Source organism: Cibotium barometz, chromosome 3 (assembly GCF_041138505.1).
Source record: "Cibotium barometz isolate CiBa-2024 chromosome 3, ASM4113850v1, whole genome shotgun sequence".
Classification (NCBI taxonomy): Eukaryota; Viridiplantae; Streptophyta; class Polypodiopsida; order Cyatheales; family Cibotiaceae; genus Cibotium; species Cibotium barometz.
The window spans coordinates 63,132,401-63,151,165 of NC_141048.1; the positions used below are offsets into that span (position 1 = coordinate 63,132,401).

The 18,765-nt window shown below is 39.3% G+C and overlaps 1 protein-coding gene across 1 annotated transcript in view; it reads right to left on the reverse strand.

The window, feature by feature from the left end:
- Positions 1-10,231: 10,231 nt before the first annotated feature.
- The window catches only part of LOC147640373 (sterol 3-beta-glucosyltransferase UGT80A2-like), a 39,475-nt gene continuing 30,941 nt past the window's right edge, over positions 10,232-18,765 (reverse strand). The window contains exons 4-14 of the mRNA XM_086779926.1: positions 16,433-16,544; positions 16,040-16,210; positions 14,945-15,008; positions 14,701-14,758; positions 14,418-14,595; positions 14,069-14,199; positions 12,962-13,064; positions 12,759-12,835; positions 11,307-11,354; positions 10,934-11,083; positions 10,232-10,805 (exon numbers count right to left, since the gene is read on the reverse strand). Coding sequence (XP_086636052.1) covers positions 10,611-10,805; positions 10,934-11,083; positions 11,307-11,354; positions 12,759-12,835; positions 12,962-13,064; positions 14,069-14,199; positions 14,418-14,595; positions 14,701-14,758; positions 14,945-15,008; positions 16,040-16,210; positions 16,433-16,544 — 1,287 coding nt within the window. The 3' untranslated portion in view covers positions 10,232-10,610. The remainder of the gene's footprint in view (positions 10,806-10,933; positions 11,084-11,306; positions 11,355-12,758; positions 12,836-12,961; positions 13,065-14,068; positions 14,200-14,417; positions 14,596-14,700; positions 14,759-14,944; positions 15,009-16,039; positions 16,211-16,432; positions 16,545-18,765) is intronic.

Genomic DNA, 18,765 nt, shown 5'->3' on the forward strand with positions numbered 1-18,765 from the left:
TTTACAAGACAAACTTTGTGCATTCGCTTCAAGTATAGGAGGTGGCGACTTCTACAAGAAGGGGAGTGGCTCAGCTTAGACCAAGACATGCAAAATGGCACGCATTCAGCACTCATTGATGTGGTTATTCTTTGGGAGGGTCATGACCCTTTTAGCATTAATGTAGAGATTCATTGGCCCCTTAGTTTTCTAAGACAGGAAATCCAACTTATGTCCAATAATCCCCCTTGTAATTTCTATTTTAAGTTAGATGGTAGGAAGGTTGGGAGTCGAAGTAAACATTGCAAAACATGCAACCAGTGTGTTGCTCCACACATCCTTCTTCAGATTGTGGAGTCAATGTAATTCTTATTCTTCCAAGTGAATATAAGAAGTTGTTTCTCTAAAAGTGTTGTAAATTTAATTTTCTTCATTTTCATAAAGTGTTGTGGTTTTTAAAGTCTAATGTGTTTCAAACTCTTTAATATATAAGAAAATAATGATAAGTATAAGTAAGTATAAACGTAAATATAAATATAAGTAAATATTTAACTGTAAATAATAATATAATTAATTATGCTAGAAATATAAATATGTTTTAATGATTTGTCATATTTTAACGAAGTGTCATCAATTTTTAAGTCTATAGATATAAGTTTAAAAATAAATATAACTTTAAGTATATATTTAAGTGTAAATAATAATATAATATAATGATAATGATAATATAATGTAACGTGAAATAGAAGTATGATTTATTATTTATTATATTTTAATAAAATATCCTTTATTTACTAAAGTATAAACATAAGGTATAAAAATAAATATAAGTTTATAGATATTTGTAAGTAATATAATAAACACAAGTATAAATTTATTAAAAATATTATAAATTTAAGTATAAGTATAAATATGAGTATAAGTTATAGATCAAACTCATTTATACTATCCATTTTCTAGCTCTCCCTTTGTGTGCTAGCTCTCCCCCTATCATGGCCGCCTCCCCTACTTTTGTCGTATGGATTAGCAGCACTCGCTATGCTCACCTTGGGGACCAAATCTACCCTAGGTTTTGCAAGAGTTTAGACCTCAAGGCTGTCATCTCTACCTTGCTATAGTAGCTGTATTTTGCGATGCAATGGATGACGTCACCTACTCTATCCCAAATTCCACCTTGAGTTGGATTCCTTTGGAGTTCCTCTTCAGCATGAAGAGTGGATCCAACCACAAGAAGGCAGTGAACAGAGCTAGCTCATGTCGGACAATATTTTCGCACTACCGCTGTCCCAACCTCCTATGAAGAGCACATCCCACTCGATCTCATTGAGCAGGATATTGCTTTTGCTATTTACATCTTGAACTCTGATGTTCAAGAGCCAGAGGATGATGACATCCAGGATCTCCCTCTAGTAGAATACATAAACACAGAGCTAGAGGAGACCACTCTAAACCCTATCGTTGATACCGCAGAGAGCTCTTGACAGATGAAGAGTTCGAGCGCTTGCAGAATGAACTCTTTGGACCTCAACCATAGCATGCGACACCTAAGGTCCAGCGAGACGATGGCAGACCCATTCCAGGAGATCTAGATGCATCCTTGTAGAAGGAGCTGGATGAAGCAGAAAAGGTATCTCCTTTTACCAGTTGCTCTCCAAAATTGATATATAGGGCCTCTAGGGCATGTAGACCCCACATGTATGATCCCATGCCCATCAGAGGAGGCTGGGAAGTGCCCTGTCCGAAGGTTCGTGTGTGGGAAGCCCTGAATCTGAAAAAATCAGGGCTTCCCACACCAACCTTCAAACATGGCACTTCCCAACCTCTGATGGGCATGGGATCATACATGTCGGGTCTAAATGCCCTAGAGGCCCTAAATATCAAATTTGGGGCTATTCTATAAAAAAAAAATCATCCTCTCCCATGCATTGCATGATCGATGCTAACATCAATTTTATTTTGCAGGAAATTGTGTATCTTGATGAACTTGCATCGAGGCAAAGTGGAAGATCTAGGGGCCAAGCAAGGGTTCAGGACCCTATACTCAAGGAGTACATTGGCAAACTTGTCAATGATGTGATAGTCTTCCACAAGACTTGCTCTCCAGGGTATGTGGAGAACTTTTTGAAGATCAAAGCACTTACAAAGGGTACTACATTCAAAGTTATTTCCGACTAAATCAAGTTTGGAAAAAGTTGTTCTACTTTGACGCTCAAAGTTACTTTACTTATTCTCGACTCAAAGGTCAGGGGCTTTTTTTTTTGTGGTGGCCCGTGGCATTGTTGCGGGGGTACAGGATCCCACCGTCATCAAGGCAGATCTTAAAGGGTTCCGTGTTTTGATCCTAGCCATCAAGGCGGCTTTAGAGTCTAGAGAGCCTGGTAGTAAAGAAGCCTAGGATATAGCTATGATAATTATGTAACTTTGATGACTATGTTTTGACGACCATGTAATTTTTTATGCTATGAATGGAAATTTGGGTTACAGAGTTTTTTGTTTGATATGTGTCTTGTAATGTATTTTATTAGTTGACTCAAGCAAATAAATTAAAATTACACACGTAACTCAAATAAAAATTGTATCCATTGGAAGATGCATATAAATCAACAAATTATATAAACTTAAATTAAAAGAGACTTATTTGCAACACAAGATAAGAGAAAAAAAATTTAAATATACATCGAGCTTTACATAGCTTTTGAGAATTACAATCATGGGAGATTAAAAAAATAAAACTAAAGATCTTAGCCTAGAGAATCTCTCCAGCGTCGCATGCGTTGCACCAACTGCATGTCCTTTTCAGTGATGGTGACCCTCTTCGCATGGACAGCTGCTAAGACTGTGTCACCAAAAATGTCCATTGTGTATGCCTCCGCAGCCTCCTGGAGTGCCTCCAAAGCTCAAGATGTCCACCGTGTAGGTAGTGGGCTTGATGCTACGTGAGCCCAGAACCTCCTATCACGACTGCATTGCAGATCCTGCATGATCTCTCGCACCACATGTTGGAAGGAGAGCTTCGATATGAGTAGGTTCACCATATTTTGGTATTTCCTAATCTCATGGTGGAGAGCCATAGTGCCAGGCTTCCACCTACACTTGCGATGTTGCTGTTGTGGTGGTTGGATGGGGGGTACTCCACGTCCCACCACCTCGAGGGGCCGAACTCTCCTAGCAGTTTTCTTGGTGCGAGCCCTGCTCTTGGAGGTGAGAGAGAAATGAAAGATGAGAAATGAGGTGAAATGAGGGTTACTTCCATAAATATAGATGAAAATTTATATATATTTCTAAATTAACTCAACACATCAATTTTATACTTTTTAATTTTTAAAAATAGTTTTCCTTATCAAAATGAGCTCTTATTTTATGTATACATGTAAGTATCATGTAACACCTCCTAGATAAAATATCAACCCCATCAGAGTTCTGTAGTGTCCTTGTCCTAAGGCTCGCTCGTGTATAGACTTGGTATTAAAAAAAGAAGACCTCTACACGCAAGCCTTAGGACAAGGGCCCTACAAGCCTTTGATAGGGGTGATATTTTATCTATAACATGTAAAGTATATGATCTATGCATATAATAAATTTCAACCCATTCTGATCACTGCACACCATGCATCAATTTTTGCTGGGAAAAAAATATTATCGTAAAAAATAGCACTTGCACATGCACATGGACTTGCTTGCACATGCACATGCATGCTCATGATGTAAGCCACATGATCTATGCACATAACAAATTTTAGCCCATTATGATCTATGCACACCATGCGTCAATTTTTCCTACACATGCACATGCACTTCAAAACTTTTTCCACGAAACTATAAGAATATACACTGACATTAGAAATGAAGAAAACTCAAAATATTCAAATCAATAGGTAAGTCCGACACACAACATTGGAAACAAGGAAACTTATAATATCCAAATCCGGTACATTGCATAAAGTACAATTAGCTGAGTAGAACTGAAGGAAAACGTGAAAACACAAAATGATACACAAGCATTTACACAGCTCTTCAAACCATGTCATAGTTAAGATTGAATGCATCACTATTGTTATATGAATCCTATGAACAAGAGTGAGATCTGAGGGTTTGAGTGTGATGCACCGGGCATGGATGGCTAACAGCTGACCATCATGCATGAGATCCACCAAGTAACTTTCAGCCGCCTCTTGAAGAGCAAGCAATGCTTGGGCTGACCATCGCTCCACATTATACGCTTGATCTCTTGAAAAGGACCTGTAGTGCTTTCCCCTTTGTAAATCTTACAGTATTTCTCGCACCAACCTCGAGAAAGACGCCTTGGGTATAATTAACTCAGCACTCTTCTCTAGAACCTCCTAATTTCACGAAGAGCGGCGGTGCCTGGTCTCCATCTTCTCTTCTTATGCATAGGTGGATAAGCATTTCTAGCTGGAGCAGCTTTCCTAGCTTGAGCAGTGGGAGGAGCTTGACCTTCATCATTGTCGGTGTCAATACGTTCACTAGATCCGAATGAATGAACCGGTGTCTTGGAAGGCATCTTGTTTGCTCTTTGCTTAATACGCGCCATACTCACAAGCGAGAAGGAATGGAGAGAAATGGAGAAAAATGAAAGAAGTGCCTTTATTTATAAATGGAACTTACTATAAGTTATTGACATTTACTTTTAACAAACATCAACACTATCAAAAAGTTATCCATGTTGACTTTAGTAAACACTTATTTTTAAAAAGTTGTCCATGTTGACTTTAGTAAACACCTATTTCTTCAAAACATTGGATTGCTCTAATACTCTCATAAACATAAAATGTTATTTCATAATTATAATTTTATCGATATTTGCATTTGCTACCAACTCTCTCTTGGGTTGTCAACCATTCTGCATGATGTTCTTTGGCCATGCTATTTTCATACCTTGTTTTCCTCACTTCATATATTGCCCTACGACCAGTTTCTGTATCATTGGATTTGGAGTTTATTAATTTGTCCTCCATGTGCCGATGCTTTTTGGAATCCGCATCGAGCTTGCCAATGAGATCGCTCCATGCCTTGTGTGTGGAGCATATCGCCAAACTTCCTTGTTCAGCAAAGTATGGACCATGAGCCTCAAGTATGTGCTGCATTCAAAAACACAAGATCCACAATTAAACTCAAAATATTACATTCACAATTTAATTGTAAAAATGAAATGGAGACCACTCTGACCATATAGTGTGTAATGCAATTTGAAGTCCATGCATCTGTTGTCATTGAGTTATGAAAGTGTACAATTGCCTCTTTAAATGCATTGGCATCATCAGAATTGAATGTCATCTTTTGTAAAAGTGGTGCCAATTTATCAAGTGCAATCCACACATTTGCCTTTGCTATCTGCCTGTCCCCCATCGCTCCAATCAGGGACAGCCATGTGTAGTTTTTTCCATGCTTTGTACTTCTCTGGTTGTTTTACAACCAGCTTACCATCTTCATCTCGTGGTGGAGAAGAATTTCCTAGCCTTCACTTTCCCAAACCACGGTTTGCATGGCAAATTTTCACTCTTTCCTTACTTTTTTCGTCCTTTTTTATTTCTACTTAGCCCCAGCACAATCCAACATCAGACAAGACTTGTTCTACCTTCTTGCATGTTGCATCAGTATCTAAAGCAAACTGCATCTTGTAGGCAAAACACACGTACTCAAACACCAACTTCTCTATTATCCTTACTATGCAATGCAAGGTGCAAAAGTGGACCCTTGTTAAGGGTATTTCTAAAATAGGATCCCACTTAGGATCTAATGGCACCAACATTCCATTCCTTTGAACACACTAGTCACGTGTTGGAGCACCACGTTGTCCTGTCCTTACAATCCATTGTTTCTTCCCATCATTGCCTTTCTTCCTGGATTGCATGTAATATAAGCAAGGGAACTCAGCTGATGCTGAATTTGAAACACCAAACATACATTTCAATGTTTTCAAATCACCAGCAAGATGCCATTCTACCTTGTATTCACCAAATCCATCGACATGCAGAACTTCACCATTGTTTTGTCGTCGTACAATATCTGGTATCTCTGTTAAGTTTTTAAAAAAATCTTAAGTACTTCATGGTCATCCTTTGGTATCTCAAATGCAGCAAGCCGCCATATTTCATTCTCTGATTGCACACTGAAATATTTTTGATGTTTTGAATTGATTACACACTAAAATATTTTGGATGTTTTGAATTGATGTTGGGATCCAACGCCCTAGTCATTAGTGTCAAGATAACACGTTCAAGCTTTTAGCCCTTAACGATGTTTTGAATTGATGCTGGGATCCAACGCCCTATTCATTAGTGTCAAGATAACACGTTCAAGCTTTTGGCCCTTAACGACTTCACTCTCATGAAGCTTCAAAACAAATTGAAGCTTACCTCTGCACTCTTCGATGGACATGTTGTAGAACTTTACCATTGTTGCTTGTAGCTTGCATACATTCAATACAAAGTTATTGTCTACATGCAATTTGAAGAGCTCTTCCTTTGATCCAGACTTAAGCATTTGTGTATGTTCAAAACGCATTGGCTCACCAATCGTGTCTAAGACTTTTGCATTACGATCTTTTCGTGCTGCCTGCTTTTTACATGGAACAATTTAGGGATAAGCACCACCCGTCTCTTGTAAGAATAACCTTAAACCTTGCATCCAATTGCTTATAAATCATAGCATAGGATTCGGAGCTAATCCCTACCTTGTCACATATGCCTTGAGCATCTGTAACTGTAAAGGTATTGCTTACCTCCTTCAAGCGTACTCTTGCAACATCATCACCAATGGTTTTGAATTTGGGATTTTTCAATGCATACTTCACCATACCTTTGCTTAAGATCTTTGCAATTGCATCATCAACCTCTTCACTTGGGTTGGAAAACATATTCTTCATGTTTGCACATTGTGCATAGACCCGCTGATTGTATTGCCCACTCCCTCTAGTCAACTCATGAAGTGGTTTGAGCAACCTCACCCGCTTACGTGCTTGTTTGGTTTTCGTTTGAGTGTCCAGCAACAACAGTCTTTGAAAGCATTGCTGCCATCTTTTTGTTGTCCTTCTCCAAACCCTGCATTTTGCAATGTAGTTCTGCATTGTCTACCTCGACAACATGCACCGCATTTTCCATAACATACATCGCATCTTGCAAACTCTAATTCTCTCTCTCCTTTTCACTTAGTAATTTTATGAGCTCCTTAATCCTTGCATCCATGCCCATCATGGTGCGCTGAACAGATAAGTAAACACTATGAGGAAGCATTGCTAGCCTCCTAGTGTATCCCAATAACCCTGCATTACCTTCACACACATACTTAATAAAATATGTAAGCCCACTAAATTATGGAGGTGTTTGGATAATTGGATCGGGTGGATAAATACATCCCTCAACGCAAAGATCGACATGTTTTTTTCCCTACATTTCTTTCTTGTTACATTATCTCTGGTTACTTTCTACTTGTTGTCGTTCTCTTTTGTAGCGGTGCGTACTCAGCCTCCCATTGAAAGTGAATGTCTCTCTTCTCATTCCGGCCTGCATCCTGAAATAAACATTTGGACAAAACACAGCTATTAACCAAAAATTAGCTTTGCCAACAAAATACAACTATTAACAAAAAAGTAGCTTTTATACATTTGTACAACTTCAAAAATATAACCAGAAATAACATTATTGAACACAACTTTAACCAGATATAACTTCAATATAATTTAAAACTAAATCATAACATGTAATCAAAATAACACACTTATTTCACCCAAATAACACAACAATAACATCATAAATGAAAATTAATATTATTGAACATAAAATATAGGCTTCAATATATCTTAAAACCAAATCATAACTATTAATCAACAATTATATTTCACACACTTCTTTCACTCAGAAAATCACTAATAAACAATCTAAATAACACAAAAATAGCATCCTTAAACTCAACTATTATCTGCTATTTTACACATGACTAAATCACTCAGAAAATCACTAATAAACAATCTAAATAACACAAAAATAGCATCCTTAAACTCAACTATTATATGCTATTTTACATATGACTAAATCACATTTAGAACAATAAGATGGTCAAAATAAAAAAGAAAACAAAATAGCTCAGACAATATTAAATCATAACAAAACAATCCAAATAGCACAGAAATAATATCATTAAACTCAACTATTATCTTCTATTTCACACATGACTAAATCACATTTAGAATAACAAGATTAACATTAATAGAAAAAAAAACATAATAACTCAGATAAAATTAAACCATAACAAAACAATATAACAGATAATAATAATGATCATACTTCCATTGCTCTCTTGTTCTTGATTCTTTTGCAGAAATTGATGAACAGAAAGATGATTGAAGGGAAAGATAAATATGTGATTCCAACTAAATGGCACCCAATAATCAACCTACCCTTCAATTTCTCTGCTACAGAAGAGAAGAAACCCCATGATTGAGAATATCTAAACTCATTAATGTGGTTTAGGAGCTCTTGAGCATACCTACTAAAGAAAATAAACACAGATTTGGATTTTCTATGTACAAAGGAGGAAAAGTGAAAAAACCTAAAGCAATATCTCATCATGGTAAATTAAAATCACCGTAAACTGAAAACCCTACTTTTCTTATTCTAAAAAATCTAGAGAAGTCTCTAAATGAAGAAAAAATTCATAAACCCCTGTATACTTAATGAAAAATGACAAAAATTAACAGTCACACTCTTAGAGCATAGAGATAAGCGTGGGTAAAAAGAAATTCGAAAATCTGATATCTATATCAAGTTATTCTGTTTTGACTTTTTCCATTTTGAAATACGTAAATGGAATCTATTTGGAAGGATTTAGAAGCTTAAAAGTCAAGTGGACATTTAAGAGTGTCACATCTTAGATGTTTCACGTTTTTAGATCAAATAGAATATTATTATTTCAGATTTGAGAATTTTGAGGACAGGTGGTCCTAACTTTGGAGATGAGACAGTACTACAATAAAATAATAGGTGAATCTCTATTAAAAACAATATAAAGAGATCTCCTTGATTCTACAAGAGCTAATATTATAATATTATTTTAGAATCTTTTTCTAGAGAAAGAAAAGTGAGAGAAACCCCTTATTAAGAGGCAAAATGGAGAGTCCATATTTCTCCTAATGGAGCCATGTGAGCAAGTGGTGTGTCCAATGAATCCAATGTAATCATTCTTCAATGTAAGTGTTATCCTTAGAATCTTGGCAATTCTCCATCTCTTGGTTCCAAATACTTCTTCTTTCCTTATTGTGTTGTTTTCTTCAATGTTTGCACCAACTCAAGTTTGCTTTGTTTGGATCTCCTTGCACTAATTTCCTTAACATTTTTCTTGTTCTTCCTCCCTATTCAAGGGGATTTAGGATGGAAGTATTTGCTCGTGACATATGGACTTCTCCAACTGTTTAGGCTCCTATAGCACATTGCTTTCTTATATTTAGCATTTTTCCTCTCAACACTCCTACTTTCAACTCCCTTTATTGCTTTTCTTTGACTCCCTTTCTTCGATATTTATCCCTCACCCCTTGTCTTGGAAATCAAGGTCATGATGCTTCCATGATGGCACCCCTCTCTAGTTGACAACATGTTTCTTGCCCATGTGACGAGGCTTGAGAGTTTGGCAAGGGTTGTTAAGGCATGTCAAGAGCCTTGAATTACGATTGTTATTTGGTTAAGGTAATTGACAAGGCAAGGCTACTTGGGTAGTGATTTGTGGGAGCTCAAGTAACCTGCTTAGTGCCTTTGATTGCATGGAATAAGTGAACGAGACTTTCTCGTCCTAGTGGGTACTCAACAAGCCATTCATGTTCATGGATATTAATCTGTAGATATACACAAATATTATTAGTGCGTTTTTTAGAAAATCCATTTGCAAAATGAAATATAAAAGTTACAAAAAAACAAAAACACCCCTCATATGCTCAAGTACTGCTCAAATCAAAGTTCCAAAAAATAGATCTCATATGACCAAAGTACTCAAATAAAATTTCAATTTCTAAAGTTACATATTACGTAACACTGGACAAAATATTCTTCCAAGTTCCACACTATCAAGATTTGTCTCTCATATTCACTCAAGAATTCGTTCTAGTTTCTTACTCTGATTGAACTTCCCTAGCTTTCAAACGAGGTGTCATTTCATACGCTTACACGTGGCCACAAGACTATAGGACAGTTTGGTACGTTTATTTATTTACCAGGATATAGCCAGGCATAAATACCCATAGTACAATTTGAATTGATGGTAAATATTACTCTTGAAAACTTACAGACCCAAGCACAATGCCCATGGCTACGCTATAGTGCCCACTCTTATTGTTCGTACTATGAGCTGCATTTGCCAATGCGTCTCTCCAAAAGAATAATTAATAGACACTATCTCTTACAAAATCAAGAGCTCGTAGACCTATGTACAGAAAGCTCTTCCCTCTACCTTCTAGACCCCCAATAATATTCACAAACAAATCAAGGCATTCCTAAAACTATAGTTGATACATGCGTAAACCCAGACTGCGCGAAGCTTTGCCAGCAGTAAGGAAGCACATGCTGGCTCTTCACCCAAGTACACACCAATAAGAGCGACATGCTTCTTCTATTGTTGTAGCCATTTTACTCTATACAGCATGGTAGGCACCACAGTCTTTGCAACCAGATCAGAATGGCTTGAAAAAAGCTTGGTGGCTCTGCAGCAGTTGAAGTTTGAGGCGACCTTGTCACCCAATGTCTGTAAAAGGCATCAACAGCTTCTTCAACGCCATCCTCTTCCTCCATCTGCTTAGCAAGCTCAAGAGCTCTCTGCTTCACCTGCAAAACATTTACGCTTCTATCACCCCAGCAACAGACAGCATCACATCACATTCCACAAACCCCCACATTTGTGTAAAGAAAAAGCAGCCACGCATTGTGCTCTCAATGAAGTTTCTGACTGGTACCTCTGCGTCCAGCATGAAGTTGATTGCATGCACAAGTCTCTCCAATGAGAATTGCTGTACAGGAATTGGTGGTGGCCCGACACCTTTTGCATGGACCCTCTCGCCCCAGAATGGCTGGTCCCCAAAAAATGGGACAATGGTGGTCGGACACTGCAAAAACAAGAAGCCATCATCAGCATCTTACTTAATAAAGAACTGCAACATTCCACAATAGAACTGCAAAACGAGGCAATCATCAACAGCTATCTTAAAAAGAACAACATTCCACAACAGAACCCGAGTCTGCTGATGTATGCACACGTGCGCACACACGCGCACCAACACATTTGTGTACAAGACATACAAAGAAAATAGATCTAAAACACATCATTACCCCAGCTTTTAGCCCTGCAGCTGTTGTGCCAGCACCACCATGATGGATCTGTAACAAGCCATTACACAAACACTTGTTATTAGCTGATCACACATGCATATGTTGATATTTGGAACATGTTCTAACAGAGAATGAATGATAATTGAGTAAAAATCCAGTCGCACTTTATACCTTACGTAACATACATTCTACATGATCAAGTAGAAAGACATTCATGCATTCAAGAATTTCGCATGTCTGGGTGCTATGTGCGCGCGGTACTCCAGAGTGCTCAATAGGTGGACAAGGGTGGTCACAGTTATTTTATTTTATGCACAATTGTATGACCGAGGTCCATGGGATGGCAGTGCCAAAATTTGAAAGTACATCAAACGTGAGCTCCTTCACTTGAAGCCCTGGTGCTCAACGTACATCCTCTACCATTGACCAGCCCAGCTAACTCCATACCCGGTATTGGGCAGACCTACACTGACATGAATTCCTCTCTGACATGCCCAGGCTAATCTTTTATGTCCACAATTATAGCCGAATATTTTCATTCCAACCCACAGCCGACCAAGCCTCCATGTCAAACACATGAGAGAGGACAGACACCCATCCTAACCTGCCCTATACAACAGCTCATCTTTGTTCCAGCAGTAGGTCCCTTGGTCAGTTCGCTACCCTCGCCTCTTCCCTTTTTTTGTTCGTGGGTAACCCATCCACACTTGGCAGGAGCTCTTAGACTTAAACCTTTACACCAGTGTTCGTAGAGAAGGATAGGAGTCTTACTTAACCTCTGCATATTGCATCTTTTTTCAGGAAATTGTCAAGGTCAAATCTGTAATTTCATTACGGTGATTTGTGACCCTTATGCAATGTGATCTTCAGCTATACAGGCTACTTCATTCACCCGGATGAGAAAACATCTGTGAGAGCCAAAAAACTAGAAGAGAGAAAGAGGTTGCTGCACTTGACATCTCAGAATTCTCATTCAGACCTCACTGAACTCAACATCTCAGGTTTGAGTCGCACAGGGGCAGTCGACATGGCCCCCATGACTCCACATGTCCATGCAGACTCCCGAAGGAACTAAATGTGTCAAAAAGCATGATGATTTTTTAAAAATTTAAGGTTTTTAAAAACATGAGAAGTAATTTATAACAAAAACTTGAGAAATTAATAATTTAAAAAAAAGCATGTAAAAAAAACATGTGACAACTTCATAATCAATGATTTTTTGACTCGCGCAGCATGAATGCATGCATTTGGGGGGAGAGAGAGAGAGAGAGAGAGAGAGAGAGAGAGAGAGAGAGGCATTGGGGGTATGAACCCACGCCGCCTGTTGGGTAGCATGATACAAAAGCCACTCAGGCAAGGGCCCGGCAGCACACCACCAGTACTTTGACAAACCCTCGGCATATTCTCCAACATATAAAGCAGACCATGCAACAGACGCTTGTTGACACTTACCACAGCACCACACTGAGGAAACAACCAATCATGCGGACAGTTCTCCAGAAGAAACACGAAGTCAGGAGTCTCTTTTACTGCAGCATGAGGACATAAAAACCCAATGAATTGACACCTTTTCAAATCTGCAGCAGCTGCTACTACCATCAAATTGGCATAGAGCAACAGAACAAAAGGAACCTCAAAAGCTAAGAGATACTTACAATGTCCAAGCCCACCCCATCCTTTGTCAATGATACCCCTCTGATTAGTCTCACGCAAGGCCTGGACAATTATTTCCGTCATTTTTCCTGGATCTTCAACTGGCTGCCATGTGTTACAGTTTGAACACCAATACATACAACAATAATCAGAGGGCTGAATTGATGACTCTCCACACTACATCCTACCAAGGTAATTTACAATGCGATTGTTACAATTCATGTAACTTGATACTTCCTACATTCTACCAAGGTAAGTTACAATGTGATTGTTACAATTCATGTAACTTGATACTTACTACTTGGCAATAAAACCGTTTTTAACGTGTATTGTTTTGTGCATGAAATGGCTAACACGTGTGATTGCAGGTCTCTTATCTTGCCATGGTAGGATACAAGATTTTGGGATGGATCCAAGGATCATAATTGATCCATAGATGTGCATCTTACTGCAAAGGCAATACAATTGCCCTCAGACCATCTGTAAGTTACAATCAGGAACACACTCGGACTGTGTGCTTGATTGTCAAGAGAGCAATTGCTTAATGAGAACCACCGCGAAAGTAATGAGGGATAAGCCCCTTGCTTTTAATTTAAGTCGAGCCCTTAGCTTGCCTTAAAATGTAATAAGGGCGATCAAGTATGAAAAGGATTAAAAGCAATATTATTGGCTGGGTGTGAGAGCCCAATCATTGGGCTAGGGTTTTCTCATCAGCCAATCATTGTAAAGAAAGAGTTCTCCACTTCACTATAAAGAGTGGAAGCCTCATTCGCAAGGGGATCTCAGCCATAGCTAACCCAACCACCTCTTACCTACAACTCTTATTCTTCAGCCCTAAACTTAGATGATTTGTAACCCTAACTCACCCCCGCGCCCCCCTTGCTCCACTTAATAGCCATTAGTCACAATACTTGCAAGACCATTAACACTTGACAGCCTAGGGTGACTGGGTGGTGCTACAGGGAGGTAACTTCAATACATAAGAATCACTCTTAACACAAACCCAAAAGTGAGCACCGAAAGTGAGCACCTCTCAACTGCAAAGCGTTCTCAATACAAACTTTAATCCAGAGAATATGACCATGTCGTTTGAAAAGTTAGAAAATTACAAGGCTACCAAACCCCACATAAATGGGTCTTTCACCAGCTGCAAGCCACTTCACAAGTGCATCTGGTGGTGTATAATCATTAGCCAAGCTTAAGAAGCAAAATCCAACCACATCCACTCTAGGTCCCCAGTCTGCAAGAAACATACAACAACATCATTGTACCAATGTCTTGAGACATAAACCCCAAAAAAGACACACAACTACTAAAACATCATCAAAAGATTGTACATCATGCTTCATGGTTACATAAATGGGAAAAAAAACATTTAAGAATAAAACAACATATACATATCACTATAAATAAAAAGCTAGAAAACGGAAGAAATTGTTTAAGAGGAATATATCATACCTTTTGGCTTCGGAACAAGATGTGGACTCCAAATGTAGCCAGTTGGCAAATGCGCAATTGAACCTTGGTTCATATTGAAATAGGTCATGGGATTTAATTTCAGTTCTTTAATCCTGAACTCATTGATAAGGCCTCTCATGCCCCACCACATCAGTGAGTCAACCACGAGATATGAGATCTGCAAAGGACTTTCTTGTCTGAGTCCTTGTAACAAAGAGGAAGAAGACTTGCAAAAGCATCCAAATATCATGTAAAGCTATACATTTTGATAAACATTACTCACCCTGTAGCCAGCATGCTGCTTGACACGTGCTAATGGATGCGGAAATTCATTAGTCGGTCTGAAAAATCACACAAAAAGAAAACCCGTAGACATAGCAATATGTAAAAAAGCTACAATTATAACCACAAATTGGATGTTATCAGTCAAGTAAATTATTAGGAAATAGTGAAAAACAATGTGTCATGCTACTTTGCAACATGGGCATATCCTGAGACAATTTTCAGATCAAGGTTTGGGATCTTACGTCCAAGGCATAGTGAAGAATATATGCAAGGGAACATCAAGATATTCTGCCACATGAACATGCCCTGCACACACCAAATGTTGCCAATTAGCTTGCCAGCATTCAATAAGGAACCAATACAGACCTATATGTACATAAATACATCACACACACACACACTCACACACATGCACACGTGTGTGCGCATACACATTGTTCAGAAACATTGTTATTTGGGTTCACGTACATTCCAACATGTAGCTGTACGCCAAGTGGTTAAGAGCTAACGCAGGAAGCATAAGGAGAGGGGTTCAAAACCTGGGATATCACTTTTTGTCAGACGTCCACCTTATGGGCAGCCTCGTTCTGCTCGTGGGCTGTCAAAGGTGCATGCCAGCTCACGGACAGCAGCTCATGGACAGGCATCTTCTTTGTGCATCATCACCAGTGAGTTTTCTCAAGTCCAAGCCTCAATTCATAGGAGTTACTACAACCACATCCTAACAAGGGAAACTTGCCACTCTGCATAGAGGGGCTCAGATCGAATGCCCATCTCAACAAATGACGCCATGGGAGAGTCAAATATCTTGTAAGAGGCACTTATGAGAGAAGCTGCACCCATACTCCACTCCTCCTATTTTAACATATCCCTATACCGCTTCTTTCATTTTAGGGCTTACAACAAATGGCAGACTTTTGGTTGAGGTATTGCAGTATTGGGACGGAAGGAGTGAAACGGGAAAGGGCATGGAAGATATTAGGGGCTGGGACCGGGGCCAGGTCTGGGGGGGGGGGGGGGGGCGGCCGGGGGGGGGGGGGGGGGGGGGGGGCAGCGGCTTTTTTCAGCCAACGTGAACATGTACACAAAAAAACAGAGGCATTCTCGTTGGGACCTGCAAGTTTCACTAACCAAGGGCTGGGGGACATTTTATCCTCTCTATGTAATCAAGTAATTCCAGTAGTCAAGTCAGTAACACAAATAAGACCCGACCTTGAAACAATCTTACACTACAAGAAAACGAACAAATTTCCTAAAAAGGAACAAATTAGAACTCTTATCTAGCAAACAAAAGGATGCCCCTACAAGCAGTAAAACGTTCAGAAAAGTTTGAGCACCATATGCAGGTGGATTTGCAATTATTGCATTAGCCTTGAAGGGAACACCAGACTCGCCGTCGGACTTGGTACAGGCAGGCAGCAAGGAGTTCATGATCGCTTTCAACTGCTTCTTCTGAATAGAAATCTCAGCTGGTCCTGAAGGTAAAAACCCCTTGTTCTTCACCATATCTGTGAAAAAAAAAAGTGAAAATCATAGTCAACCAGAGTCACATCCGATAGATAAAAAGAATAATTGACATTATGCAGCCTACAATGCTTAAATTTCACATGAAACTATGCAAAGACGATTGTGAGAGAAAATGTGTATGTAGGGCATAATATTTGGATGTGCCAGGTTTGCTAGCAAAGCCATGGCCAAAAAAGGATATCATAGTGATGGAGCAAACTTACATCCAGCAAGAACTTTTGGATCTCCTCCCAATGGATAAAACTCAAGACCATTTGACATGACAAAATTCCGAAAATTTGCATGTGTGGCCAGCCTTACACGGTGCCCTTTTTCCTGGATAAACACCAAAATGCTATTTAATGAAGACCAATCAACATGCATCTAAAAGAGCTTTTGAGTCAAAGAACTCCACAATCTACTAACACATGGAGAGCCAAAGATTGTCATATTGAAATTAAAGAGGTGTCCTCTAAAGATTTCTTTAATTTAATGGAAATGTTATAGGGTTAAAAGTCTGCCAATTTCTTCAATGGAGCTCAAGCTTGGTCTACACTAAACTAGAAGGCAAAAGACAAAAATTGGTCGTCATCATACATGAGTGTGAACTGGTGCCTAGCCAATAAGAGGTAGTTTCCACACTGGAGTTTACAAGCATGGTTACATGTGTTCTCCACATACTCACATAGGGCTTTCCATGCTCAAGAGAGAGTGCTCACGTTATTTACATGCTTGTAAAGTGTCCATGCGTAGAAGGGTTGCAGAACATACTTGCTAAGAGAGGCTTGGCCATGCACATTCTAATATAAGGCTTCTCATGCTTAGAATTGGGCAAAAAGCCCTACCCATGCACAGAAAAGTCTGTTCATGCTCATTAAGACCTTGCCCATATGCACAAAGGCCTCTCCATGAGCAAAAAGGCTTGTACATGCTTGCACAGCGACTACTTATGATGTTTATATTTGTAGATAAGCCACATCTTGCTAAGAGAGGTTTGGCCATGCTTTAAACATAATCCACCCCTAACATGTCTACAGCTATAGGACTTCGAACAAGTGGGATTTCACGTCACTCCAAAATCTTGGAATCAAAATAACCCCGTGGCACATCCGTCCACACTAGAGTGTCTCTGACCATTATAAGGTCAATATAGAACAAGATAAGCGCCTAAATCTTGGACACGCAACCTGGTCTTAGGCACTTAGTCCTAGACTGAGAAGTTCCAAACTCCTCTCTCTCATGACAATTTCGATGCATCAATATTACTTGGCCATCAAAAGAGAGTATGTAAGCAATCACCCTACGGGTAACATGCCATGCTCAGACAACCAGGAGAGTCCCTTGTCCTGTTGTCATTCAGGAACTAGCATTTCTCCTCACAGTTACCAAAGATTAACTATGCCCAAGCATAGAGTATCCCACAGAAGAAACCCGCAAAGCCTCGGGAAATCATATATGAGAATACACTCTAGCGTCCCATACCACCAGAGCACACCCCACGTAAAACCTCCGGTTAAGCATTTGATCATAAGTGGAATGGCAATGTCATGTCCTCGACATCTATGATTTCTTGAGGAGTAACTAACTCGTCTGTTCCACCCAGTACTTCCTTAAGTCTACTGACATGAAATATGGGATGAACTTTCACATGAGAAGCAAATCCAGTTCATATGCAATTGAACCAATCCGTCGTGTAATACGAAATAGTCCACTGTATCTAGGGGATAATTTCGGAGATCAACCTATCTGTAAAGTCTCGGAATCTTTCGGAACTCGCAAATAAACCATCGTTCCTTCAGAGAACTCTCTGGGTGAACGATGTCTATTAGAATAAAATTTGTCTCTGTCCTGTGCACTTCTAATAGATTCCTTCGCAACTTGTAACATTTCTTGCATATCTTGCAGAAAATTACGTGCTGCATCATGTTGAAGCCCTGAAAATCCCACGGTAATAGGTGATCTAGGTTGAAAACCATACATAAGCATAAAAGGACTAAAACCTGTACTCGTATGCTTAGTACTATACCCGTACTGTCTAAACAATTGCTCGATAAATTGCCTTGCTAATGACGTAGCTGTAATGGTCTTCCGTGTCGGGAAAAATCTAGACATTTTTGTCAAGCGATCCAATGTTGGTCATGTCCACTCCCGGCTAGTTCAGGTGTGAACCCAGCTTACTCAACGGGCACTTTTTCCCTGTGACTGGACACAGGTTTTTTCCCGTGTGAACACACTTATATGTGTTGGGCACTTTGCCCTAGGCCTTTTAGTACTCACTTGTACTTTCATTTCATATCATTATTGAGTACATCTTTTCCAGCACTCACGTTTCTCTGTGCGTGTGTGCGTGTGCGTGTGTGTGTGTGTGTGTGCGTGCGCGCGCGCGTGCGCATGCTAGCTTCCCTCCTACCCAACATTGGTATCAGAGCCTGGTTAGGGTTAGGGTTACACCCTGTTGCTCCCAAACATTAGAGTTAGGGTTTGCCCCTTGCTACAACCTATTGCACACTTTACACACCACACTCTCTCTTATTATTAAAATTTAAAAAAAAACAGT